This window comes from Pituophis catenifer, unplaced genomic scaffold (assembly GCF_029215685.1).
Source record: "Pituophis catenifer annectens isolate HBS135680 unplaced genomic scaffold, rPitCat1.0.hap2 SCAF_4, whole genome shotgun sequence".
NCBI classification, from domain to species: domain Eukaryota; kingdom Metazoa; phylum Chordata; class Lepidosauria; order Squamata; family Colubridae; genus Pituophis; species Pituophis catenifer.
In genome coordinates, this window is record NW_027256884.1 from 37,475,999 (window position 1) to 37,503,720 (window position 27,722).

Here is a 27,722-nt window from a genome sequence, read left to right on the forward strand (position 1 = left end):
ATATTATGTTACCCTGTTGCCCAATTAGATGGAAATGGTTAGTATGTTTCTTTATTTCCTTTTAATCGATGTGCATGCTTTCTACGGATTACTGAAAGTAGTGAAAATAGTATTTTCAAAATATTATTTCAATATACTTCTTTCTTTCTTTTCATTATACTGGGCACACCAGTATGTCATTGATCCCTTTCTGTTTGTCCCTTCCCAGGAAAAAGTCTGGGTGAATGTTGATAAAAGTCTTGAATGCATTATCCAGAGGGTAGACAAGCTTCTCCAGAAAGAACGATTACAAAGTGATAGCTGTGAAGATGTTTTCCTGTGTGAAGTCAGCTGCTCTAGCAAGAAAGGTAAACAAGATACCCGTGCATACTGGATAAAGCCAGAGATCTTAAATGAAATCATCTCATCTTCATCATCCCCACCATCATCTTCATCCATTTCATCCTCTGCATGCCATTTTCCCAGAATCACAAGTGCGTATGACAGCCATGGCTTTTTGCTGTTGCCATTTTGTTCTGCTTTGTTGCATTTCTTAGCTCTTCCTTAATCATGATCCATGTATTGTAAGCATTTCTTGGTATACTAGGAACCTTCATTTAACAGTAAGGTCCCAGGAATGAGAGAGCCATGGTCTTTTTGTTGTATTTCCATTTTGAATTTTCAGACCATTTCCTAAAAAGGATTAAATAGGGAGTGCTTCTAATCACTCTCCAAAAAGCTATAGTAGAAGTTTGATTTTCTATGGAGATTCTTAATAATCCAGGTCATGGTTGTCCCAAAGGTGCTTTTTCCAAAAGGCAACTGGATTTTCTTGTTGTTGTTGTTTTCTTTAAAAACATTTCACTTCTCATTCAAGAAGCTTCTTCAGTTCAGAAGTTCAGAACTGAAGAAGCTTCGTGGATAAAAAGTGAAATGTCTTCAAAGAAAAAAACCCAAGAAAATCCAGTTGCCTTTTGGAAGAAGCATCTTTGGGAGTAAAAGCTAACTAGATTATTTTATCAGAAGTACATAACATGGTGCTATTAGGCACCACTGTGCCTGTAGACATTAATCTTTTCATCAGTTCCATTCCATGCCTTAATTAATTTTCTTTATATTCTTGAAATTAAAAAAATAAAGAACTCCAGACTCTAGTTTCAGTATTTATAAAAATGTCTGACGGCCCTGCATATACCTGAAGATAGAAAAATTGCCCAGTGATATTTTCAGAAGTTTATCTCCTAATTAAGAAATCAACTGATTATTTCAAATTAGTTGATATTTTAGGATACTTTCATATATTATGTGGCATGCTTTCTATGGGCAAATAATCTAAAAGGTAGGCTGGTATTTCGTTCCCTCTATTGTGGATGGAAGTAAGACACTGAGGCGGGAACATGGCTTGTTTCAAGCCACCTACTTGGTTAGGTTGAAGACCTTAAGTGCTGCAATATGTTTCAGAGACCAGAGGTATTCATACTGTACAACATTTATGTGTGTGTGTGTGTGTGTGTGTGTGTGTGTGTGTGTGTGTGTATGAACATATGTATTACTATGCCTTTTCAGCAAGATGACCAAAGCAACATAAAAGAAGTAAAAGACATTAAAATATACATAGAAATATAAATCGTGCAAGAAAGGAATAATGTGTTTCTTCTGTGCATAGAACAAAGACATTGTGGCTTGGAAATTGAGCTGGACCATTCTGGACAGAGCTTTGCAGTCTGGCAAAACAAAAACCTCTTGGTGATTCAGGGTTTGAGCTGAACTCTAGAGGAGTCTTAAAGTGCAAGTAGGGGAAGGCTGGTGCACCTTGCTTCTCTCTCCCCTCCCTTTCCAAGTGGCCTAGACACCTGTCCCTCCAGTGATATTATCACTCCTTCCTTCCTGTACCTCCATTTAGCTGTGTGCCACCAGTAACCTCACTGTGCTTTAGATCAGGGTTCTCCAACCATGACAACTTTAAGACTTGTGGACTTCAATTCCCAGAGTTCCTCAGCCAGCGAAGCTGAAGTCTTAAAGTTGCCAAAGGTGGAGACCCCTGCTTTAGATGACTCCAACTGGCTATGCTTCCCCAACCTCCCATCTTCCTGCACCTTCTTTTCACTTGTCTCCCACTGCTATCTACACAGCACCATCATCACATTACATTACAAAACCAACCACCCCAACTGCCCTTTCACATCTCTCCACACCTTGTCGTATGACCCCTTCTTCATCATTGTGAATGATCCATTTGTCCACCCTTCCCTATCATATCTCTGTGCTTTTCTTTCCTCTATCTCCTTTTGACTGCTGCTACCACCTAGGGCTTTCCCTTTTTTCATTCTCCCCACCCTAGAACACTTCTGCCTGCAACACATGTGTTTTAGGTGCCTGTAGAACTCAAAATATGCAGGGTCTGTATGTATACCAAGATGAAATAAATATTTTGTTCATTGGATGGTTTGTCCACAGAATGTATTGGCCATCCATCATAAAAATTACAGTAACATGAAAACATTTAGAAATTTGGTTGCGGTAATTCTACAGATCTCCATAGAGTCCAAACAAATTCATAGTGGGAAAAGTAATTATTTCCAATTATAGTAACTTCAGGCCTCTTATAGGCCAAAATTATTGTCTTAAAGTGGGCGTGGAAAGCAAATTGCAAGCCCTAAAGGTATTTCAGATACCTGTAGGTATTTGCCCTTTTTGGACATGTAAAGGATATGAGTGTGGCTCTTCTCACATTTGAAAGAGGAACATTTTTGCAATCCACAGGGCAGGATTTATATGTTAGTGTTGTGACTCTAATCTCACTCAAGACTCATTCTAGAGTGAAAACTACCATCTAAGCAGGGGTGAGATTCTACCGGTTTGGACCAGTTCGGGCGAACCAGTAGCTCTGACAATCAGCTGGTAGTGAACCACTTCGCCCCGATGATCAGATGGACCCATCTGCCTGCCCGCGCCATTTTCCTATCTTTATCTTCTCAGCTGATTTACGCGGCAGAGCAGATTGCCGCACCTCAGCTGTGTTTCTCCTCCGAAGAAACACGAAAGTGAAGATTTCTTCAAACTGTGCATGTGCGTGAAGCACGCAAAGCGCGTGATCACCAAATTGGTTGTTAAACAGGGAGGATCCCATCACTGCATCTAAACATTTCTTTAATTAATTTGATTCTTTAAGTGAGCCTTCCTTGAGATGTGCAGACAAACCTGTAATTCCTCTATCAAACATGGCTCTTGGATCTATTTGCTGGGTGTTATGGGACTTGAAATTTAAGATAACTAGAGGGTACCACTTTGGGAAAGATTATTTTAGACCAATACTATGTGTAGCAGTTCCAGATATAGGTATCATGCAAATACAGATCATTGTATTTGAATGTTTAGGAATCCCTGATCAAAGATATTGATCAGGAATTCCCAGACTTTGAAAATGTTTTGAAAATCGATGGGAGGATCTCCAAATACAACACATGCAAGGAGACTTAAGAATATTGCTGAGCTACAAGAGTACTACAAGGGAGAATAGGAAAAATCCAAAGAGAAACAAATGCACATAAAATTTATACTTAAATTTGCAGAAATATGCCATTTCTAATTTTGTACAGGGTAGGTAGAGTCTGTATCAACTTTTGCTTACTTAAAGATTCTCTGAAACATACAGTTTGCTCAGAGGTATTTAACCTTTTGCATACAAACCTATCTGGGAAACCTGATTAAATAATACAGTATTTAAAACACAGTTAAAGATTGATCAATTAATAGCACTGACATGTTCGTTACAAAAACACTAGTATTATTCTAATCTAAAGCGGTGATCATCTGCAAATCTACTTCCCTAATTGTCATGTTCTATAAGTAGTGCAGAGTATGTTCATACTGGAATATGAATAATACATAACGTTATATATAAATGTTTCAGAATGTAGAGTAAGAATGTATTGTATTCCATGTGCTTGCTTGACATTTCAAAATAATTTTTACAACACCTATAGTCTTATATTGTCTCTTCATTATGTTTCCTTACAACAGTTTTTTGTTTGTGATTTCACAATAAATTATTATTTAAAATAGTAAAATCACATTATTATCTGAAATAACTGAGATGCCTCTTTTAATTTATTAATATAGAACAGTACATATATGGTTTATTCAGAATTCTAGTTACTACTTTAAATTTATATATGTTAAGCACTAGCAAAGTGGAAGAATGAATAATGTATTATGTATGGAATAGTGTATTAATGTGCAAATAGCTATTATAGTAAAATTTTAATACACATTCTGATTTTATTGTGAAAGTGTGCAAAATATAGGCATAATCTGATGACATCAGATTAATAAAGGCAATTTATAAGACGAATCTCATATATTAGATAGGTAATGAGGAAAATAATCCCCCCAACTAGAGCAATATCATATATACAGTATTAGGTCATGGAATATATTTACATCAAATATTTCCTGATACTGTCCTGTTTGATAACCATTGAAATAATGGATTGATACAGTCAGTGTCACATTTATACTGATGTGTATTTCCCCCCCCCCAGTAAGTATTTTAATCTATAATCAATGCATACTAAAATATTAGAGTAACATCACATTCTAAGCCAGGAGATTTTTAACTTGATTATTTACACAGCTGAAGTCATGGTAGGCAGTATTTATTTTTAAAAACACACCAGTGAGAAGATTAGGAAGAGAATGCATAGTCACGTTTTAAACCCTATAGGATTTTTTAAAGAGTGTGACATTGCATAGGGGTGTAATGCTTATAATATGACATTGTAAAAATCAGCATGACAGCAGAATCATTAGAACAATAAACATTTTCTAAGTTTTTAGTGTTGCCTATTATTAGAATACTGTTTCTATTCTAGTTGCAGGTATGCTATAAAATTACAAAATTAAATTCAGCGGTTGGAACTAGACATAAACTAATATAGCTTTGTTCCTCTCTCTCTGACAATATTTTCCAATGCTAAATGTATAATGCAATATCACTTGTGGAATGTTTTCCTGCTCTTCCTGCAAGTGACAGCCGAATCTTTATGCAATCACTTCATTAAAAACCAAACAAAAAATCTTCTCTTATGACAGAGAAGATAAGATGCTGACCTTAATGTTTTTCCATCATATAAAGTTCCAGCCTGAATTTCTTGCACTTATCCTCACCTCCATTCTCCATCCATAGAACAACCCTAAGGAACTTGTCATATAATATGAAGATATCTAGCTGTCTGTCTATCTATCATGGTACAGATAGAATAATGAAATGGTTAAAGTGCTGGAGTAGGAGTAGGGAAGCCCAGGTCCTATCCTCCTTAGGCACAGACGCTGGCTAGGCCAGTCACTCAGCCCTGGACCCAGAAGTTAAAAAATATTTCTTTACCAACCTGTACTGGACCAGCATGGTAGATTGGGATCCATTACCATCTACTTCCATGGATTGATTCTGGTGGATTATTATCACTTAAACATTAGGCTTTTATTTTCTTGGTGTAAACTAATTTCAGACCTTTGGAATCATAGTTCAAGGGAAGAAGAGACAGGGAAGTATATATTGAATTTTTCTGAGTATAAGACGCACCTTTTTCCCCCCAAAAAGAGGGTGAAAATCTGGGTGCGTCTTATACTCCGAATGTAGCCCTGACCAGCTTCTCAAACGGAGGTTTCAGAGGCTGAAAAAAGCATCAGAAAAGAAGCTTAAGAACAGAAGTTCCCAAACAGAGCTTCAGAGGCTTTTTTTCTGAAGCTGTTTCGGGGGCTTACAGAGGCAGGAAAAAAAGTTTTTTCTGAAACACAGTTTCAGAAGTTTCAGAGGCAGAAAAAAAAAAGTAAAAAAAAGCAAGGCACAGAGCTCACAACCAAGGAACCTGTTGCTAAAATTCACCTCTGGGAACAGCTGATTGGGGGGTATTCTCCTGCCAATCAGCTTTTTTCTTATTTTCCTCCCCAAAAACTAAGGTGTGTCTTATACTCCGAAAATACTGTAATGGTCAAGTAAATTCTGCTGGACTTAAGTTCTTCTGTTATTTGTGACAGAGTTGTTTACTGTTATTGTTGTTAGTCGCGAAGTCATTCCCCACTCATCGTGACCCCATGGACAACGTTTCCCCAAGCTTTCCTATCCTCTACCACCCCCTGGAGTCCATTTAAGGTCGTGCCGACTACTTCAGAGACTCCATCCAGCCACTTCATTCTCTGATTCATCCCCTTCTTCTTTTGCCCTCACCCAGCATTAGGCTCTTCTCCAGTGAGTCCTTCCTTCTCTTTAGGTGGCCAAAGTATTTGAGTTTCATCTCCAGGATCTGGCCTTCTAAAGAGCAGTCAGGGTTGATCTCCTCTAGGATTGACCAGTTTGATCGCCTTGCACTCCAAGGGACCACATACTAAACTTATAAAAAGTTAGAAGTTTTAAAGAAGTTTTAAAAGCAGGTAGGGAAGAAAATGGAATAATAATATTTTTTATGAATGCACGTTAAGCACAGATTCTAGTTCGTCTGCAGCAAACCAACAGATTTCCCCTTTCACCAGCCTCCTGCCAGCTCTTTAAGTTGCTGGTGTATACTTCTAATCCATCAATAAACTTGGTGTAGTGAGTTTAAATATTATTTAAAAAATTAAAGAACAGACAATAAAATCAATTAAACTATTAATAAATGTTCATAAATGTGTTTCTTGCTGAAAGTTGTAAACAATTTTTTAACATTGGAGAAGAGTGTAAAACATACATAAAAGCTGGAAAAAATTATGTGATGGGTTGCCAGTTGTACTGTTCAATAGAGCCTGAATGAAGGCTGTTTGAAATGAAATTGAATTTGTCATTGAATTAACATTTCCAAGAAAGTTTGCTTTTAATCTTTTTTTTCTGGTGAATTTTCTTCACAAACACACCATATTTATTCTTTACATTTTTAACTGTACACATTAAATGTTTCAGGTGCACACCTTTAAAATGTCTTTGTGTATATTTGGGTTATTTGGTACACCCCAAATAGTTGATATTCTGCTATTCTATTTAGTAGCTTCTAATGCAAGCCATGAAGCTGATGGCTCAAACTCTGTAGGCTGTAGTAGATAAGGCCCAAAATGATACACCTGTATTTTTCCCAGTTTCTAGGTGCTTCCGTGAATTGGTAGCACAGGGATTTTGGTCCTCCTACCAGCAGGTGTAGTGTGTTTTAAGCAGAAAAGAGGATCTTGAAAGAGGCTACAGCAGGAAGAAGCAACCATGTGTTTTCTTTCATTGCAAGAAATTTATAGGAAGCTGCATGTCAGTAATGAATGAGCTTATTCAAACAGTGGACAAGACTAGAAGCAACATGAGTTGAGTCACCTATTTGCTGTTTTTCTCACAACCCATTTTTTTCCTCTCTGTGCTAATTCTCTCCTTCTCCTTCTTGCCTTTCCCTACAGAGCAGTTGTGCTATATTGTTCTTACTTGGATTTTTTGCCGAAGGCTTTTGAAAAAAGTTTCAGGACATGTGCATCCCTACAACCATAGATGGCCCACTCCTATATAAATTGATACCCCTCCCCAAATATTTGAGACTGCTTGTGCTAAGCATTTCAGTTGCTTATCTTTAAAATGTGTTGCTGCCCCTTAATCATGCATGTTACACCTCCATTTTTATGCAGATTGCAGTCCTACTCCTGAAGAATCCAACCCAGGTATGTATATTTTCCCCCTCCATTCATCGTATTTGTACTTGAAAAACTCAGGGGGGGAGGGGGACAGGGAATGACTGTCTTAATTTAACATCTTTTGCTGATTGTACATTTTCTACTACATTGACTTTTGAGTGGGGGGAGGGAGAGAGAGAGAGAGAGAGAGACTATCCCTCTTTCTCACAAAATAAACTATGGATAATAGTATCTTGAGTTGATGATCACTCAATCTAAATTATATCTATCTATCTATCTATCTATCTATCTATCTATCTATCTATCTATGATGTTTGAATGCAACTGATAGATCATGACTGAGATTGAGATATGTGCAGTCTTGGGATTCTTAGATGCCTTCAGACGATATTAAATTGTACTTAAAACCAAAATACATAAACATACAGAAGTGCCTTGCTCTTCTCTTTTCTGACCTGTAGGTGAATGGAGTGAGGCTCTTTATCCTCTGCTAACAACGCTCACGGACTGTGTGGCCATGATGAGTGACACAGCAAAGAAAGCAATGGTCTTTCTTTTAATGCAGGACAGTGCCCCCACCATAGCTCTTTGCTTAAGCCTTCAGTACCGGAGGGATGTGGTCTTTTGCCAAACTGTAAGCAAGAACATGGAATCTATATTTTGGACTTTGGGATTTGTGCTTGGAGGATTAACAGTTTGAAAACAATGATTGTACTCAAAAGGGGAGAGTGATCATGTAGGGCACTTTAGCAATTTTGGAACCAGATAACATAGTCACAGATTTCTCTTCTGCGGTGATAAACTTTTGGAATATTTAGAGTGCCCGTGTGTCCTTTATTATAAAGGACAGAACTTTATAAAAAAGCTGTACTTTAGACTTATTTTTCAAAAACTCACTTTTGTCTTTTATAGCAGTAGCACTTAGACTTATGTATTGCTCCATAGTGCTTTACAAGCATACTCTGAGTGGTTTACAATATCAGCATATTTGCCCCCAGCAACCTGGGTCTTCATTTTACCTACTTCAGAAGGATGGAAGGCTGAGTCAACCTTGAGCTGATCAAAATCAAATTCTAAGCTGTGGCCAGAGTTTGCCTGCAATACTGCATCTAACCACTATGCCATCTCTTATTTTGCTCATTTAACTTTTACTGTATTAATGGTACCACTTAATGCACAGTCTTTCATATTCATGTGAAAAATATGGCAATTGAATTGTCTCTTTAAAATAAATGTATAGTGTTTAATTTGAGATGTTTTTATTAGAATACACATCTTCGTAAAATTTCTTTTGGTTTTGCTTCTGCGTTTTCCTTTGTAAAGCAAAGTTATAAAAATAAACATTTTTTATCTTTACAAACTTCTTTCATATTTGCCCCCTTTTCAGATTTCTCCTTTATTGTTTCCGAAAAAAATATGGCCATAGTAGGGATTTCACATATTGGCCTGCTTTTGAAACTATTCTGAAGCCTTGGTGCAAGATGATTACACGCAGTATTAATTGGCACCAAATATATAGAATTAACCAGAAAATCTTAAAATAATGGCACTGAGTTCTAATCTGCTTCCAAGCAGAACTTGAAGTGATGGCATAGGCATATGGGAATTATATACCTAAAGGGCTGCTAAGTCATCTGGATTTTAATAAGTCCTCCAAGACTTTTCCTTGGGGGTTATCCTTTTAGAAAATGTGAATTTAGGATTCCAGCACTGAATGGTGACATCCTACCTATAGAATACGCTATTACTTCTTGATATCCATTTACCATTTTGGCAAAGTTGACCAAATGCTGAGAGTATTCAGTCAGTTTTCAGTAATAAGAAGTATTAGGTGGACAACCTTTTAAAAATCATTTACAGATCCATTAAAATATAATTTAATAAAATGATGCTGACTGCAAAGGTTGGATAAGTATTTGTGCTGAATTTCAAATGGTTGCACAGGTGAATTGAATCTTCCACTTCTGAATCTCCCATAGCAGTTACTATGGGAGGCACTGATGGATGAACATAACAAAAAGTGCAATAAAACTGATAGCGTGAAAAACAATTGCAATTCTGTCTTCAGATTGCAGTGGAAGTCTAATGACCTTTATGATTCATCCATTCAGAAGCAATCTGCCATATTAGTATTGGCTGAGTAAACTTGAGAAACCTTGGCAAGTATCTTCAATTATTTTCTTTTTGTATTCTTTCATGCAGCTTACAGCCCTGATCTGTGGTTTCATTATCAAGCTGAGGAATTGCCTGCATGATAATGGATTCCTGAGGCAGCTGTATACCATTGGTCTGCTGGCCCAGTTTGAAAGCCTTTTAAGTACTTACGGTAAAGAACATTGCATGGGGAAAGCATGCAGAGTTATTAATTCCCTGAAGCGTTACACTTAATGAAATATGTGTAGATAATGTAGGTCTTGTTATTCAAACACAAAAAGGCTCTAGGTAGGTTTAGAATCAAACCATGAAATACAATTAAATTTTAAATCAGTCAACAGAATCCAATGCAACTAAAAATCAAAGATGCTTGTGATGATTATGGACAGGGTCCAAATTCAGAAACTGTGTAATGAACTGGTGTGTACTGATAAGTTCCTCAAGCAACAGAAGAGCAATTAGAGAAGAGTTGTTCAGCAGGACGAACAAATTTTTAACACTGGCTGCCTTTTTGAATGGAAAACTTTCTGTTGGAGTGTACCTAAATATTTGGATTTGTTGAAATTAATTTTATTTGGATTGTGTTATCTCAAACAATGGCAACTATTTTTAGCTGAAAGCCTTGGCAAAATTGAGACATTAAAGTTGAAATGTCAATCCAAACTTACAAGTTACTTTGGAAATTGGATTTATTTATTAATTTATAAATTTATATGCCACTGATCACGCTATCCGAAGTAATTTTTGATGGCTTAATTTCTGCTTATGGTGCTGGCACAAATTGCAAGTCTCTGCAAGTCTGCAGAGGAATGCCTCCATGTTAGCTATCACTGCACTGACATCTTTATCATGTTTATTTATTTATTAAATGTATATGCCACTCATCTCACTATTGATGCAACTCAGAGCTCATATTAGTATGAAGATGTGATGTTGGACCCAGAAAACATGACTAGTTCCTGTTACACTGTAGGAGTGTTATATTGCAATTAAAGTGTGAACATCAGTCATAGCTCATCCTTATCTGGGTTCAGAAGCTAAGCAGTTCAAACTTGGTTAGTGCTTGGAGAGATACTTTAGGGCTGTGGCCCCCAAACTTTTGGCCATCAGAGACTGGTTCCGTGGAGACAGGTTTTTCTGCAGACCGGAGGGTGCATGGTTTTGTGTGCTGCCTGCAGTGTGCGGATGGGGCTTTGCTTGTTTGCACGGTCTAGTTTTTGGCATGCCGTAGACCGATGTCGGTTCATGGACCAGGGTTTGGGGACCCCTGCTTTAGGGAATTTCAGAGATACAAGTTAACTAAGAAATTGAAAAGTAAATCCCAGACATTATCTCATGTTTTCAAGAAAACTAAACAAACTTATTCAGAATCACGGGGGCTTCAGCTTGCCTCAAAGACTATTTTATAATAGTTGGCAATAAATGTAAACATATATTTTGTAATCATATTAATATTGTCTTCATTTTTTTTTCATTTAGGAGAAGAACTGGCTATGCTAGAAGATATGAGTGTGGGAATAATGGACTTGAGAAATGTAACGTTTAAAGTAACTCAGGCCACTTCCATGGCTTCTGCTGATATGCTGCCAGTCATTACAGGAAATAGGTAAAAAATTGGAGTAGGAATGGAGAAGAGAGGTTGGGGAAGGGAAAGAAAGGAGAAATGCTTTCCCTAATAAGGAACATTTTAGAACATGTTCTAATTAGTAGAGTGCTTATACCAATGTGTTACTCTTGTGCAACATGTAAACATAAATTGACCATCTGTTTTACTTAAGATAAAATGCAAGCCACGTTATCCTTTTTAAAATTATGAATGAAGCTCTTGGATAAGGATTTGTAGAAGGAATAAATAACAACTTTCATTTGTACTGTATGCAAGAAGATAACAAATGTGGTTTCTTCAGTATTCTGAGGAGGAAATGTAGTCTTCTCACATACATGCATACACAAACACACACACACATATACATACATATATTTGTGATAAAATATAGGCCTTCATTATTTAGTTGTTCAACATTTTAGCCCCCGATTCCAATGACAATAACAATTATCATTAAAACATACATAGTGTCACGATCTTTCACCATCTAATCTTTATATCTAGCTATGACTTTTAGTATATTATATAAAAATATGCATAATAATATTCTCCCTATTTCTTGTTTCTGCCTCTTTTCTAGTGTACTCATCTAGGCTTCCTTAGAAAGTATAAAGCACAATCTTAGTCCTGGCAAAACCTCTTTTATTTACACGGCTGTGAATTATTGTCATTCACAGTCTGCAAGGCTTCACAAACAGTCTTTCAGGGGAATGTTTATAAACACGCACCTTATCTCCCCTGGAATGCTGCCAGAGAATTAATTGCCAAACACAGGGCAAGGCCAAACTTGGCACAGAGTCAAACAGAACTTTTCAAAGCTTGAACCGACCAGATGAACTAATTACTTCCTGCAAAAGCTCACGTCCCGTTCACTCCTCTTTTATGTCTTATGGAAGGGGCCAATCATTTCCAAGCCTTACTCCCAAATTGACTTAATTGTTCTTGTCTTCTGGCAGCTCTGCGCATGTGCACACTGGGAACAGGCTCCCACTGTTCTTCTGCCTCGCTTATGTCAGACACCGGAGACTCCGGAAACTCCGGAGGCAGCACATAACTATCAGATGGCCTTGGTCCCCTCTCTGCCTCCGATGCAGAACCCTCGTCCGAGCTTTCCCCAGCCCCCAGGACTGACCCAAGTTTCTCCCCAACCTCGTCACTGTCCGACTCTGCTGCCAGCTCTGCTGGCCAATGGCAGGCCACAACATCTAGCTCCTAATAAAGCCAATCTTGTGTTACATAACATTTCCTTTATCCATCACCTCTTGCCCATTTTAATATTTCAATTCTTATTAATTTTTTAACTTGCCTCCAAATTCCTCCCTTGGGTCTTCATCTCTATCTACATCTTTCCTGATTAGCTTAAGTATTTCTTCCATTTCTACTATCTTTTGCTACCAAGCCTCCAGAGGATTTGCCCAAATCTCTATTTTATTTTCAAAGATATCTTTCTGTTTATCCAGTATCATTTTTTGGTCTTTTAGCATGTATTTTCCCTGAATTGCTTCATAAGTTTTTATTGCTTTCTCTTTCTTATCTTCTTGTTTTATTTGTTGATTTGTCCATTCTATCCTTTCCCCTGGTCGCTCTATTATCTCCTCAGTTTCCTGGGCTTTTTGATCATTATTCATTATCCCTTGTGGAACACTTTCTAGCTTCCCATTTATGTTATTCATTAAATCCATTATATCTCCTGTGATTCCTTGTCATGATATCATAAATGCTTTGAAACATCAACACCAATTCTTTTTAAAACCCACTTATTTCCCCCTGCTGAAACATCTTGTCTTCTTTTAATAAGTCCCAGTATAGCTCAATAGTCTGTCAGTGGTCTATCACTGTCCCAGAGTCTCAATTATCTTTGATCTCAGAAAGTCGATCTGAAAATCATTTACTCAGTCCAGACATTGCTCCTCAGGGAATACAGTAATATAATTCTTTATGTCCCACAGTTAGTCAATTTAGCTCTTTTTAAGTAATCCAGGAAGATTTCCAAATGTCTCCTTAAATCCACTCTATAAGTTCAATCATAACTCCTGATGTTTGAAAGTCACTCTAATTAAATGTCTTTCATGTTTTCACCATTAGAACTCCAGTAGTCTTGGAGCAGATAAATATAGAGCAATAGATAGCACAGTAATCCTTCAGATGTTATTTCTACTTTCTCCTCTGTCTTATCGGTATTTTTCCCAGAGTTGTAGGAGTATACTGTCTATTTCATTCACCAGTAGATGGCGCCTTCAGCTTAACTTCAACATTGCACAAATTCTAACAGGTTCCATTTGTATTTATTCAAACAGATAATCAAAATTCTGACAGGTAATTACAGCATTTTAAAATGCCTTATTGCCAGTAAAAATTAGAGTTCCAATCTTTCAATGTTTTTAAAGGTTTTGCGCTCTCTTTTTAAAAACTTTTCTTCCGGGTCTGTAATTTTTCTCTCTGTAATTGTTTGCCACTTAAACAAAAGTTTCAAAGAATCTCTTTTCCAAGTTAATTTTCTTTGGGGTAGGTTTTAGGTAAAAAAAGGTAACCTCATCCAGTTCCAGTTACTGTTTATGCACATCGCTCCAGCACATTCTTTGTTTCTTCGGCTGCCCCAGCTTCACAGCAGCCATAATGGCTGCCACTCCTCTTCGTTATCAGCTGAGAGGGAATTAGCCCTGGGTCAAGCAGGAGAGCCACCACTCTCCGTGACCTGCAGGACACCCCTCCACTCTTCGTCACCCCTACAGGGTGACTTTAGCCCCTTATGGGGCCCTCCAATGAAGGGATTTGGCATGATTTTGCAGAGCCCCGCTCTTCGTGTCCGATAGCGCCACAACGTCAACTGGAAGTCTAGTCCAGAATTTCTTAACCTCAGCAACTCTAAGAGATCTACACTTCAAGAATTCCCCAGCCAGTATGATATAGCCTGTTCATTCCAGTTTTATGTTACTAACTTAACTAGGACCTGGTTTGTGGGGGCAATAAGCTGACTTTGTATAAAATATACAAAAGTATGAAGGCTATTGCTTAATGCATTGTAAGCCGCCCTGAGTCTCCGGAGAAGGGCGGCATATAAAAATAAATTAAAAAAAAAAAAAAAACTAACCAGAAATAGTTAAGAAATGCATGTTATAATAATCAAAGGAGGAAAAGAAGTGAGTTTTCATGTAGATATAAGGTCGGCCTGATTTGACCATGTCTGGGCACATGTAACTATAATATTTTGGTAGTTAATGTATCCACTCACTATGAGCAAACTGCTAATTAAGAGGTTGTTTATATCAATGTGCTTTTCTTGAACAACATGGTTTGTTAAGCTTAGACTCTTGGGCTGATATGACATTCAAGCCAGGTCTTTAGATTCTCCTATTATACTGTATTTCCATTGCTTTCTGAAAACTGCCAAGAATGGAGATTCTTAGAGTGCTTAGAGTTTTGATTTTAGTTACTGTTAGCAATCTCCTAGATAGCAACATACTGTATGCCTTAAATATTTTTTAAAGGGGCCTTTCTGAAAATAATACTATTGCTTGATTAGCTTCAACTTCCTTGTCTAAATTAGGGATGGATTTAATGTGAGGATTCCACTACCAAGCACCTTGTTCGATGCCTTGCCTCGTGAAATCCAGAGTGGCATGTTGCTGAGAGTTCAACCAGTACTCTTCAACGTGGGAATCAATGAACAGCAGACTTTAGCAGAAAAGTACATATACCTACACATTCTCTTTTCTAATCTTTCATATTTAACAGGCAGCAGATAAATTGGTTTTCCTCCTCCTAGATATATACCGAATGAATTTCCAAGTCGTTATTTAAAGGATAGCTCAGGAAGAAGTTGAATGACATGAAAACCTTTGTGGAATCAGTACTTATATGTCTACTATATAGATTACTACTCTATCTAGCCTGCTGATATTATATTTAAGATTAGATGCAAGCTTGGCTTTGTGGGATATCTTGAGGCATTTACAACATTATCCAGTAGATCATGCAGTATCCATATTCAAAAGGCAACATGTGATTTGGAGCATGCATGGAAACAGTGGAGGCTGGGGAGGCCTGGTGTGCTGTACTCCATGGGATCGCAAGGAGTCGGGCACGATTTAGCGACTGAACAAGAAATTGATGCCTATGTAATGCTTATGGAAAATAAATAAGATGTCTTTTTGCCAAGATTGTTTCTCGGCTATAAAGGGCAATCATGCAATCCCAGGAAAGTCACAGCTGCTTTAAAGTGTTCCCATATATGTGCCAGACTCCTTTTGAAAAGAACAATTTGAAAGCTTGCAGATGTTCTCCCATTTTTGTTTGGAAGCTCTATTAATAAGGTCCTTTAAATTTTTAAAGGTTTGGCGATACCTCCTTGCAGGAAATTATTAACATGGAAAGCTTAGTGCGGTTGAATTCCTACTTTGAACAGTTCAAAGAAGTTTTGCCTGAAGATTGTAAGTGTGAATTACAGATATTTGTATTCAACACAATTTAAATCAAGAAAAGATCTGCTTTTATATGATAACAAAACAATTAAAAATCAGTAGCTATGTCTCCCGAATACATTGAGGTTTCTTTAATACATTGAGGTTTCTTAGGGCCAAATTTATATATATTTATATATATATATATTAATTGTATTTTAATGTTTGTAGTTTTATGTTTTTACTTGGCTGTTCACTGCCCTGAGTCCTCAGGGAGAAGGGCGGTATACAAATTTAACAATAAATAAATAAATAAATAAATAAATAAATAAAATCTCAGTTAATGTTTTGAGTTGGGTTTGGTAAAATGGAACAGTATCAACCTCCTGCGTACAGTCCCTAAACCCTGATACTGAAGGGTTTGTGTGGCCATAGACACATGTAGAGTAACCAAAATACAATTCCAATTGAAGTTGATTGATTGATATGCATCATCAACTCATTGCTTAGTGACCACATAAATATTTTCCATGACAATCTATCCCACGGATGTCAAACTCTGGGGTAGGCGTGGCCTGCGCATGACGCAGGCAGCCCATGGGTTGCCAGTTTGACACCCCTGATAGATTCTATCCCTAACCTGGTCTTTCAGTTTGTCCAGTGCTGCACTTATTGCCACAATAATGGTGTCCTAACTCGCTGATGGTCATCCTTGCCTCTTTCCTTACCTTTCCCAGCATTAGAGCCTTCTTCAGAAAGCTCTAATACTTCTCATAATGCCCAGTGTAGGATAATTTGAGCTAATCAAGTATGTCTTGAGTGAGAACTCAGGATTGATTTATTCAATGATCTGTTAGTTTGTTTTCTTGATTGCCCATGATATTTTCAAGAGTCTTTACCAACACCAAATTTTAAAAGCATCAATCTTCTTATTCTACTTCTTCATAGTCCAACTTTCACTTTTATGGAGAATACCATGGCCTGCATGATTCTGATCTTTGTAGGTCACTTTGACAGTATGGCATTTAAATGTCTTTTTCAAGTCCTTCTACTTACTGAAATGAAAAAGTATAACTCCAGTTTTATTTGCTGCTGTTTTTGTTTTAAATAGCTGGCAGTCTGTTTCCTGCAATGATGATGCCAGCACATTCATGATATGCAAATTCAGCACTAAATCAGTTCTGTGCTCAGATGTGGATAAGAAAAGGGATATTCATATTAATTTTAGCAATATTATTCAAGGAATTTACAGCTTAGAATACAAGATCTCCTTTCACTATTGCTGCTTACCTTTTACCAATCCTCTTTTTTCTATCTGCTCCCTCAAAAAGGAAGTGCAACCATTACAAAAGAGTGCTCATGGCCCTCATAGGCGGTCCCCAAAAATCTGAAGGAATCTAGTAGTACTTTTTCCAACTAACACATTTTATTAAAAAGTATAAATTTTCATGGAGTTCACCATATCAGATGCAACACATCAGTTGATGTGAGATGTGTAAGAATGGCTTCTGAATTCCTATTATGTATAGTTCCAGTTCCTGAAGTAAAGAATATTGGGTGATCCATAGGTTTTACGTACTCTAGTTCAGATTTCCTAAATTCTATTGAATTTCTATGATTTTGCTAAAAACATAACTGTCAACTGTGCCATTCAGTCATCTGGCAAAGAAAGACTCCTGGCCATTTGGGGGTTTTTTTTGCCAAGAGTATACTTTACTGAAGCTTACAGATATAGCATAAGCTGAATCTGAGGTTTTCTCATGCAAACAATACAAAGTAAATTTTCCTTTTTCCCCGCCAGCCATCCCCCAGTTATCCGGTCCAATTAGGTGCTTGTATATTGTTTAGGAAACAGGTTCTTGGTTCCCAACTCTGCATACCGATAGTTGACCTGGGCTGACTGAAGCTGCTCACAAGCTTCCATCCCCCCCCTTCCTCCTTACATTCAAATATCCCCTCTCCCCCCCCCCCCCATTGCTAATGTCAAGCTGTCAGCTTATGTAGCTTGGATAGGAGAGATACAGTCATGAGAATAACTCTCTGTTGCTAAACGTAACCTATCCATTCTCAGATGAAAAAATGCTATTGGGCATTTGTTAAGGTGGTTTTTTTTCTTTCTTCAGGTCTACCTCGATCTCGGAGTCAAACATGCCTGCCTGAACTATTGAGATTCCTTGGACAGAATGTACATGCAAGAAAAAATAAGAATGTTGATATTCTTTGGCAAGCTGCTGAGGTAAGATTAAAGAAAGTTAACTTAAGTATGTTGTCACTTATCTCCCATGACAACGTTATGTCTTCAGAATAAGCAGCAGTACAGAAAGCTTCAGACCCCTGCATGTTCTCTGCTGTTGTGCCATGTTGTTTCCTTGACTAAAAAGATTATAGAAACACCTTCCAGTTTTCTGATTTTAAGACATTTGGTTAGGTTAGGTTAGGTTAGGTTAGGTTAGGTTAGGTTAGGTTAGGTTAGGTTAGGTTAGGTAAGAATAGAATAGAATAGAATAGAATAGAATAGAATAGAATAGAATAGAATAGAATAGAATAGAATAGAATAGAATAGAATTCTTTATTGGCCAAGTGTGACTGGACACACAAGGAATTTATCTTGGTGCATACGCTCTCAGTGTACATAAAAGAAAAGATACATTCGTCAAGAATCATAAGGTACAACACTTAATGATAGTCATAGGGAAACAGTCAATATAAATCTTAAGGATACCAGCAACAAGGTTACAGTCACAGTCATAAATGGGAGGAAATGGGTGATGGGAACAATGAGAAGATTAATAGTAATGCAGACTTAGTAACTAGTTTGACAGTGTTGAGGAAATTATTTGTTTAGCAGAGTGATGGCATTCAGGAAAAAACTGTTCTTGTGTCTACTTGTTCTGATGTACAGTGCCCTCTAGCATCGTTTTGAGGGTAGGAGTTGAAACAGTTTATGTCCAGAATGTGAAGGGTCTGTATATATTTTCACAGCCCTCTTTTTGACTCGTGCAGTATACAGGTCCTCAATGGAAGGCAGGTTGGTAGCAATTGTTTTTTCTGCAGTTCCAATTATCCTCTGAAGTCTGTGTCTGTCTTGTTGGGTTGGAGAACCAAACCTTTCTATCGTGGTTCTATCATGGCATGATTTCCTCCAGGATTAGCAAAATTTTAGGTTCTGGGCACTGTTGCATAAATTCAGTCTGGGCATCATTGTAAGATTTTGACTATTTTTAATATTTCTAATTCATCAGAATTCTGGAGATTACTTAAAGGGCTTCAGGATTATATGTGATTTATGTGACAAAGAAATAGAACAGGACTAAATTTGATGTGAGGAAGAAGCCAGTAAAAAACAGATTAAGTCTGAAAATGGACTAGGTAAGGTTGAGGCCTGCTGAGAAGATTTCCCAAATGGGCAAAGCCTTGGAATGCTGATGACAGCTTCAGTCTAAGGCCCCTTCCTCCTGTCATGTGACTCATAGTGGAATGTATGCAGCTTGCTCTGTACTTTGCACTGCGTACATATACACAAACCACAACACAATACAGAAGAAACATAGGAAAAGTAGAAATATGTTTAGACACTCATGTATATAGGAAATGCATATGCACAACCTTTGGGGAAAAGTGCATATATACAGATGCAGATGCAACCCATTACTTTATTACACAAAGATGAAGGCAAAAGCACCAATGGCCATTGTTCATAAAGGAGGTGGCAAGAATTCCAGAAGCCATGCTTTTTCTACTTTGTTGATTTTGATGTTAAAAGTACATTTATTTGATTATTATAATATTTGATTATTTATATCCAACTTTTATTAGTTTTACAAATAATTCAAGGTGGCGAGCAAATCCAACACACCTTCCTCCTTCTATTTTCCCCACAACAACAACCCTGTGAGGTGGGCTGAGAGTAACTGACCTAAAGTCATCCAGCTGGCTTTCATGGCTATGGTGGGACTAGAACTTGCAGTCTCCTGCCTTAATCACTAAACCAAACGGCTTTCCATATATCTCTGTATCAGTGGTGGGTTGCTACCGGTTCACCCTGGATTGGGCAAACCGGTAGTGGTGGCAACGGGAGGCTCCACCCACCCGCTTGGACGTCTCTGCGCATGCGCGGAAGCATTGCACGCACACACTTGAACTGGGATTTGAAACCCACTACTGCTCTACATATATCATAATTGTGTAGTTTCTGTAGATATCTCAAGAAATGTTAGAAATATCTCATTGGCAGCCCCTAATTTAAAAAGAAAATGCTGTTAAACTATTGACACTATTGCCAGCTTGGCTGCCCTAGAAGAAACCTGCCCATTTTCTACTGAGGGTGCTATTACCAGTTGCCTTGTTCTGCATAGAAATGGCAATGATGGGCACTGAGGATTGCAATGCTATAGCTTGACCAGTGAGGTTCACAAGAGAGTTAAAAATTTACAAGAAACTGGGCATGACATTGATGTATATAGAAAAGGGATGGCGCATGCATCATGAAGTTATATCCACTATTCTGTAGATTTTGACACTTGAAAACCCATATTCCATGGCTGAAGTAGGCAATCTGGGTTCTGCTGATAGGTTTTGGGTTTTTTTTTGTTCAGTGGCCCCAATAAATATGGCATGTATTGAAAATTGTCCTCTAATATCTGTAGAGCATATCTGTATCTAACTAAAGTAATGACAATAGGTGGAGGAGGAGGAGGAAGAAGGAGAAGAAGAAGATATTGAAGTGATGAATAGCTTTTGCTTTTTAGGATCATCCATGAACAGTAAAGGAACAAGCAGATATGAAATATGCCACAAACTAGGATTCAGTAGAGCAGTCTTGAAAGGCTTAAAAATATATTCAAATGCTGTGATATGTCTATACCTACAAAGATCAGAGTCATGCAAGCCATGGTATTCCCTGTGTCACTCTGGGAAAGCAAAAGTTGAGATTTAAACAAGTAACGTATGTAGAGTATTGACACCCTTAAACTTTGATTTTGGAGAAGATTCCTGAGAATACTATGGACAGCCAAAAACACAGATCAATGGGTTACTGAACAAATCATCTCAGAGTTCTCACTCTGAGACACAAATGACTAGGCTCCAATTCTCCTACTTCAAACACATTCTGTGAAATCCCAGCTTTCTGGAAGAGACTCTAATGCTAGGAAAGAGTAGGGCAACCACCAGCAAGGCATGATATGGGTCCCATCAGTCAAGATGTGTCAGCTGGCAGGAATGTGCCTTTTCTGCTATAATCTCTGTCATCTGGAAGGTTCTCCCTCCAGAAATAGATTGTATGAATGTACATATGAATGAATGAATGAATACAGGTGGATGAACTCAGTTATAGTAATGATGAGTACACTATTGGGAGATTTGAAAGAATAGGCTAGGGACAGTTCATCACAGAAAAGATGTGGTTGCTAGAATTCAAACACAATTTGACAGCACATAATCATACTTAAAATAATTCAAGATTGACTATAGATTCTACATTTCTTGAATTCTAATCTCATCCCAGTGTCAGCTATGAAATTCTCCTAGTAATTCTGGGGTAATACTGTATCTATATATTTGTCCTGCGATACGTGGAATTAATACCAAGCATTATTTTTTCCAGATTTGCCGCAGACTAAATGGTGTTCGGTTTACAAGCTGTAAAAGTGCCAAGGATCGGACTGCCATGTCGGTGACCCTGGAGCAATGTCTCATACTGCAACATGAACATGGAATGGCTCCGCAGGTCTTCACTCAGGCCCTGGAGTGCATGAGGAGGTAAGAAGATCTAGTTTGCTTGCGCTTACTTGTTTCTAATCCCGGAGCCCTGTAAACTGCAGATGAGTATTCAATACTATACAATTCAGCTTTTTCTTTACACATATACAGTAACTGTCATTGCTGAGTACTCTGAGATCCAGACTTTGAAATCATTTAAACCGTCTCCTTGGAATTGAGATATATAGGAAGAAATTGTTAAGCATGTAGATCTTTCTGCTTTACTGCTATGAAAGCTTTGTAACTAACATTGTCAAGGCTGCTGTTTTCCTTGGAAGTGAAAATGCAGAATTATCAACTGAATTAAGGAGAAACATCTGCAGGTTGCATTGGTTTCCTATGCTTACTCCTCAGACAATAGTTTGCCCCTTCAGCGAATTGCCATTATGAATGTTTCATGATACAGCAAACAACTCCATCACAACCTTCTGTGTGGTCATATCAGTTTAATCTGCTTTCTGAAGCAGTTGACATATTCACAGATTTCAGTTTCTGTTTTAAATAAAAATCCAGTACTTATTTCAAGCACTGCTGAAAAGCTCCAGTTTTACATATGAAGCAAGAAAGGATAAGAAATCCAGATTTAGTGTTTAATCATAGTTTAACTTGACTATAGAGTTCTGCTTTCAACATTCACTTTTGCTGAATGTAAATGTTCTGTATGTCTTCTCACAAGCTCTCACAAATGTTCAATTCTCTTATCCTTTCTATATGTTTTTGCTATTTGACCCTTTCTAAACCTTCAATGGTTTATTATTTTTAAAACCTACTTGCAATGTCATCTTACTTTAGCAAATGTTTTCTAATTCCATAAATCCTATCTAGCAACTACATAATTCCATAAAGTACAACTTTTAAATTTTATGGATATACGTATTTTATTGTGGCTGTGCACCGCCCTGAGTCCCTCGGGAGAAGGGTGGTATAAAAATTTAAATAATAAATAAATAAATAAATAAACTGCAATTGTTTCACATTGAGCCAGCAGTTTAAGAATATAGTATATCTAATATAAGAGAAAGTATTTTCAAGTTAATTCTTATCATTTCATTAATTGTTCGTCTGATAACATTCACTACATAGTGATCTAATATGGATCACATCAAGGACCAGTCGTATTAAACAAACATTTTTAGCTCATACCATGCTGAGAAAAAGTTACCATGTTGTTGTGCTTTGAGCATTTAGGAAATAAAACTATAGAATTGATGTGCATGATGCTACATAGTAGACTAATAGTAGGAAATCTATTTTTATTTGCTTATTACAAAATAATTGCTACATTTTGGCATTATTTTACAACAAAGCAATTTTTTCTGGCAATACAGCCATTGCATTAATAATACAAAAATTAAAATTGAAGCAAGGGAATACTCTTGTTGATCTGAGTTTGAAAATATTGGCAGTCAATATTTCTTCTGTAGAATTTTAATTTAACATCTTTTAATAAAATGTTTTAAAATAGATGCTAATTTCTAAAACATTCATTGAAAAAAGCTCAAAATAAATGCTTCATGTAGTTTATCTTGCCTAAGATATTTTTCCAGAGACTTAATTCTTCAATTTTTTCCCCCTGCCTTTTGATACACATGATACCATATCTTTATTGCTGAAAACGTCAAATAACAAAGGGAATAAAGTCAGAATCAGGGACCAAAGTGGATAGATTTACTTTTTTAAACTTTTAAGCTCTCCACCTATTCTTCAAGTATATTTTAGGCTGGGAAATAGGACATCTATGTGGTTTATTTTAGTTCTTAAGCCACTGAGCTAGTGCCATGGTTTTAAGAAATAACTTTTACCTAGCTACTTCAGGGGAAGATTTTCACTACATTAATAGTTTAATTAATTCAATATACCCGGCATTGAAGCATTCTTGAAAGGGTCAAATATCACAATGGTTATTCATGTTCAGTTTGCTTTTCAGAGTTCCCTTTCTTTGCAGCATGTGGAAAGCATGGCACAGCCGCATGGAACATCGCTTAGCCAAATGAGAAAAATGAACATGGAAAACCATTCTAGTTTGACATACATGTATTTATTTTCAGTAGACTACAGTATTCTTTCTTATTTTCTCTTTTTTATTCTCTTTCTCTCTCCTTTATTCTGTAATTGCGCCTTTTATTATTATTTTGAAAAATTGGCATATTTCCTTATTCTTTATCCTCACACATTCTACTTTCTGTTGTGAATTTTTCAAAATTTATTTTCTTTCCTGTTCCTGAACCAATTTTTTTCTCTTTTATTTTGCCATCTTGATTCTCTTTTTATCTTTTGATACATACATTGCATGTCTGTGGGTTTTTTTTTTTCTGTTTCTTTTCTTTTCTTCCCAAATCTCTTCCTTTTCACAGTATTGGAACACGGGAGGTAGTCATCCAGAAGAACTTGTGTGGCCTGGTGCCCCTCCGGGATTTCAGGCTAGATCCCAGTCTTCTTTACTCTATTCCTTTATTAGCTCTAAGCCCCAATTTACTGATTGTGTGGCTGTTTCTGAGCATTGCATACTTGGTGGCTAAATTACGTTGCAAATGAAATAAAACAAACAAGCAAAAATCCAGTAAAGTGCCAGAATATATATTGCCACCTGGTACCGATTTGTCAAAAAACGTCTCATAGCATTGTTGCCAAGAATAATGATTAGTATGCCTTACAATTTTGTTTCTATTGTACTAAACTTGTAAAATACACATCTGATTCTTTTATGAAAAGGAATTGTATTGAGTGCTTACACTGTCATTGAGCTTCCAGTGCTTGTAATGTAAGTCCAACAGCTGCCTGTTACCTCAGTGATTTAATCAACCTGAAGATTAGTTTCTGTATCATCTATTTTAGGCATTCAAATCCACCTCCCCTCCATTTCTTTATAACTACATACAGCTTTGTTTCACATGTTTCTTGTTATCCCGAGAAAGAAACTATGTCTAAAAAAATTTCTAATGTTTTTGTATATCCTAAAAAAGTGTCAGTCTTGCATTTCATATTTAAGTGGTAAGGGGGAAAAAGGGGGAGGGCTTTGTAACATATTTATCTACACATCTGTCTAAGGCATCTTTCTACTTTGATTTACAAGCATCACTTCTACAGTGTTACAATCATCAATATTTAAAACCGTGGAGTTAATTTTCTCATAAATCTGTTGCAACACATTATGCCCTTTAAAATGAACTTGAAAGCAGTATGCTGCACACAATATATAGAGTCAGTATATTTATATATTTACTTTCTTACTGCATCAAAAAAAGAAAGAATATATGGAAAGAGTAAACTTAACGATCATCTAATTCCATTCAAATCATTGGAAAAGTATTTTTATAATCTGTGTGATACAATGCTATCACATGTTAATTAATATTTACATTAAATATTGCCATAAAATGCACTAATAGCTCTTTTGGGTTAATATTAAACTTTAAATCTTAAGGTATGTAAAAGATGCAAATGCGTTTTAGTGATATCCTGAATCCTAATCATTCAATTTGTAATAGAATTATCTTAATTTCTATCATTATAATATTTATTCACCCAAAGCAAAGATGTATATATTCCCATCCTGATAGCATTTATAAATAAGATCAGTGTATGTTTTAGGAACATCTAAAGATAGATAGATAGACAGGTAGACAGGTAGGTAGGTAGATAAATAGATAGATAGATAGATGTTACTATTGGGTATTAAAAAAGCAGCTCCAAGACTTATAAATAAAATTCTTTAATATTTGGTTGTGCTACATCCTGTTTATCTGATCTGTTGCATCACATCAATTGTATTGCAAAGATAAGACGTAGATATGTTCTTGAACGGATTGATTTGGATCTTGACAGAGTAGCACAGTAGCTGCTTTCCTGGTAGGTATATGATTCTGTTGCAGTGAAAGGTATAGGGCTCAATTATACTACATGTTTGTTTAACTTGCCAGCAGCAGGGTAGATAATGAAAGTATGAGACACTTCCTGTAGATGTCACACAATAATGTTCAATTTGTAAATCGAACCACAATTTTATTTTATTTTTTAAATTAAACCACAGTAGTTACATCTTGGTAACTAACAAGTCCTTTGACAAATTTATTAGCCATATATTGATCATTTTATGCCAAATCTAAGCATACTCTATGGCATATTCACATCACAATCTTTTCCATACCACCATTTCCTTTGCTTATCCAACAAGATCACTTATTCCAAATGTAGGCTTTGATCACTGCTTGCATCTATGTGGCCTCGCAAATGAAAATAAGTAGCCCTTAAGTTCTCAATCACACCTATTTTCCCAAGACAATAGAATTCAGTACATAAATGCAGTCTTGGGTTTGACGAAGTAATGCTGGGTTGACAAATAGCCAGCTCACCGAGGAAAACATCCAAGTAAGAATTTTCTATGTATGGATTGTAGTTCTTATTGAGGTGCATAAATTATTTCAATACATTTGAATACAAATGTATTCAATGGTTTGAAAAACTCAGCTGTCCTGCCTTATATTGTGGCATTAAATATACTAGAGTGCTTTAGACTAAAAATTGTATGTGACTTTATTTATAGGGGTGTGTACGTATGTATATATACATGCAAACACATCACAAGTTATTAAATCAAGAAATACATGAATCTTTATTTCATGCATTTCCTCTCATAAGTCTGGAGAGTTTTGTTTAAAACATGCCCGGTGGTAGAAATGATGCTGAAACCAAATATATAAATAGTTGTCACTACATACAATAAGTATACCAAATAATCAACTATTTAACCCATACATTTAAAACATAGTGAAATCAGTTAGACCTAATAATGTAAGAATATAAGTGTGATCCATACAAGATAATGCAAATTAAAGTCTTTTATTTATATTTGTATAATAAATATCAGCAAACCCAGGAAATCAATACAATATTTTAAAAACTTATTTGACTAGAATTTTCATTATACTGATAATTGGACTAAGTTATTATAAATTGATATCCCAGTGCATATTGGAAACAAAACTGTTGTAGTTAATGCTCAGAGCATGTTCAATGTTGCTGTCCTTAGTTGTCAACTTACAAATAAATAATATCTCAGTCATGTTTGTATACTTTTGTCTTCTGCTTCTGTAGCTTTCATTTTCCTTTGTCATCTCCTGTTTAGAAAAACCAAAGAAGGAAACTTGGAAAGTATATTTTGAGAATTCAAATTACTTATGTAATTATGTATATGTATGTATATCTAATAATAATGGCTTTCGCAATAGAGTTCAGTCTTGCTGAATGAAAGTGTGCAATAGATTTCAGAGCCAAATTGAAAATGCTGCGATAAAACTCCTGTGGTAACATTTCTTCTCCTGTGCCAAAATCTTCCGGAAGTGATGTTATTACTGCCAATATGTTCCCTGTGATTCAGAGGAGCTGGCAGACTTGCCTACTCTATACCCTCTTTTCCTCAAAAAAATAAAATAAAAATGCATTTTTGCTTGCTTAGAATTGCAAATGTAGCTGTTAAGAGTCCATGTGGCATTTATGTACACCATCAATGGCCCATTATTTAATTATGAATTCAAATATTTTACTGAAATGAAATAGCTAACTCCTATCATTTTAATTAAAATAGTGGTAATTTTGTTTTTGTTTTACTGCTGTCATTTTTTTTTCCTTTTCTGTGCTTGTCTTTTTCCCCAGCGAGGGCTGTCGAAGAGAAAATACAATGAAGAATGTTGGCTGTCGCAAATATGCATTTAATTCCTTGCAGCTGAAGGCTTTCCCCAAGTATTACAGGCCTCCTGAAGGAACTTATGGAAAAGTTGACTCATAGGATTACGGTGTCTTGTAATTAATTAGTTGTTCCGTTAAAATATGTGAATACACTCAACTTTAGTATAAGAACTTTGATGACAATGTCAGAAAAAATGTTTTTGTATGTTTCACTAAGAAATACTGAGCATGTAATTTTGTTAAACTGGATTCCATAGAAAGAAAACAATTACATGCTAAATAATTATAACATGAAACTAATGTAATGATTGCCCAGTATAAGATGCCTGCATACATTAGTTAATTAATCTCTTTGCCTAAAGAAAGATAATTCCTGGACTGTGGAGGATTTTATGAATTAGGCAGCTGTTTCCCTCATTTTTATACTGATTTTATTTAAAACTTTCATAATACTTTTTAAAACCTCAGTGCTGTAAATAGTAAATAAATTGGAAATG

General features: G+C 36.4%; 1 protein-coding gene across 1 annotated transcript in view; it reads left to right on the plus strand.

Moving 5' to 3' along the window:
• INPP4A (inositol polyphosphate-4-phosphatase type I A) overlaps positions 1-27,325 on the plus strand; it is a 117,963-nt gene extending 90,638 nt beyond the window's left edge. Inside the window, exons 17-26 of the mRNA XM_070942636.1 lie at positions 209-347; positions 7,615-7,647; positions 8,082-8,254; positions 9,823-9,946; positions 11,254-11,380; positions 14,928-15,068; positions 15,713-15,810; positions 17,904-18,016; positions 21,386-21,540; positions 27,193-27,325. Coding sequence (XP_070798737.1) covers positions 209-347; positions 7,615-7,647; positions 8,082-8,254; positions 9,823-9,946; positions 11,254-11,380; positions 14,928-15,068; positions 15,713-15,810; positions 17,904-18,016; positions 21,386-21,540; positions 27,193-27,325 — 1,236 coding nt within the window. The remainder of the gene's footprint in view (positions 1-208; positions 348-7,614; positions 7,648-8,081; positions 8,255-9,822; positions 9,947-11,253; positions 11,381-14,927; positions 15,069-15,712; positions 15,811-17,903; positions 18,017-21,385; positions 21,541-27,192) is intronic.
• Positions 27,326-27,722: the final 397 nt, after the last annotated feature.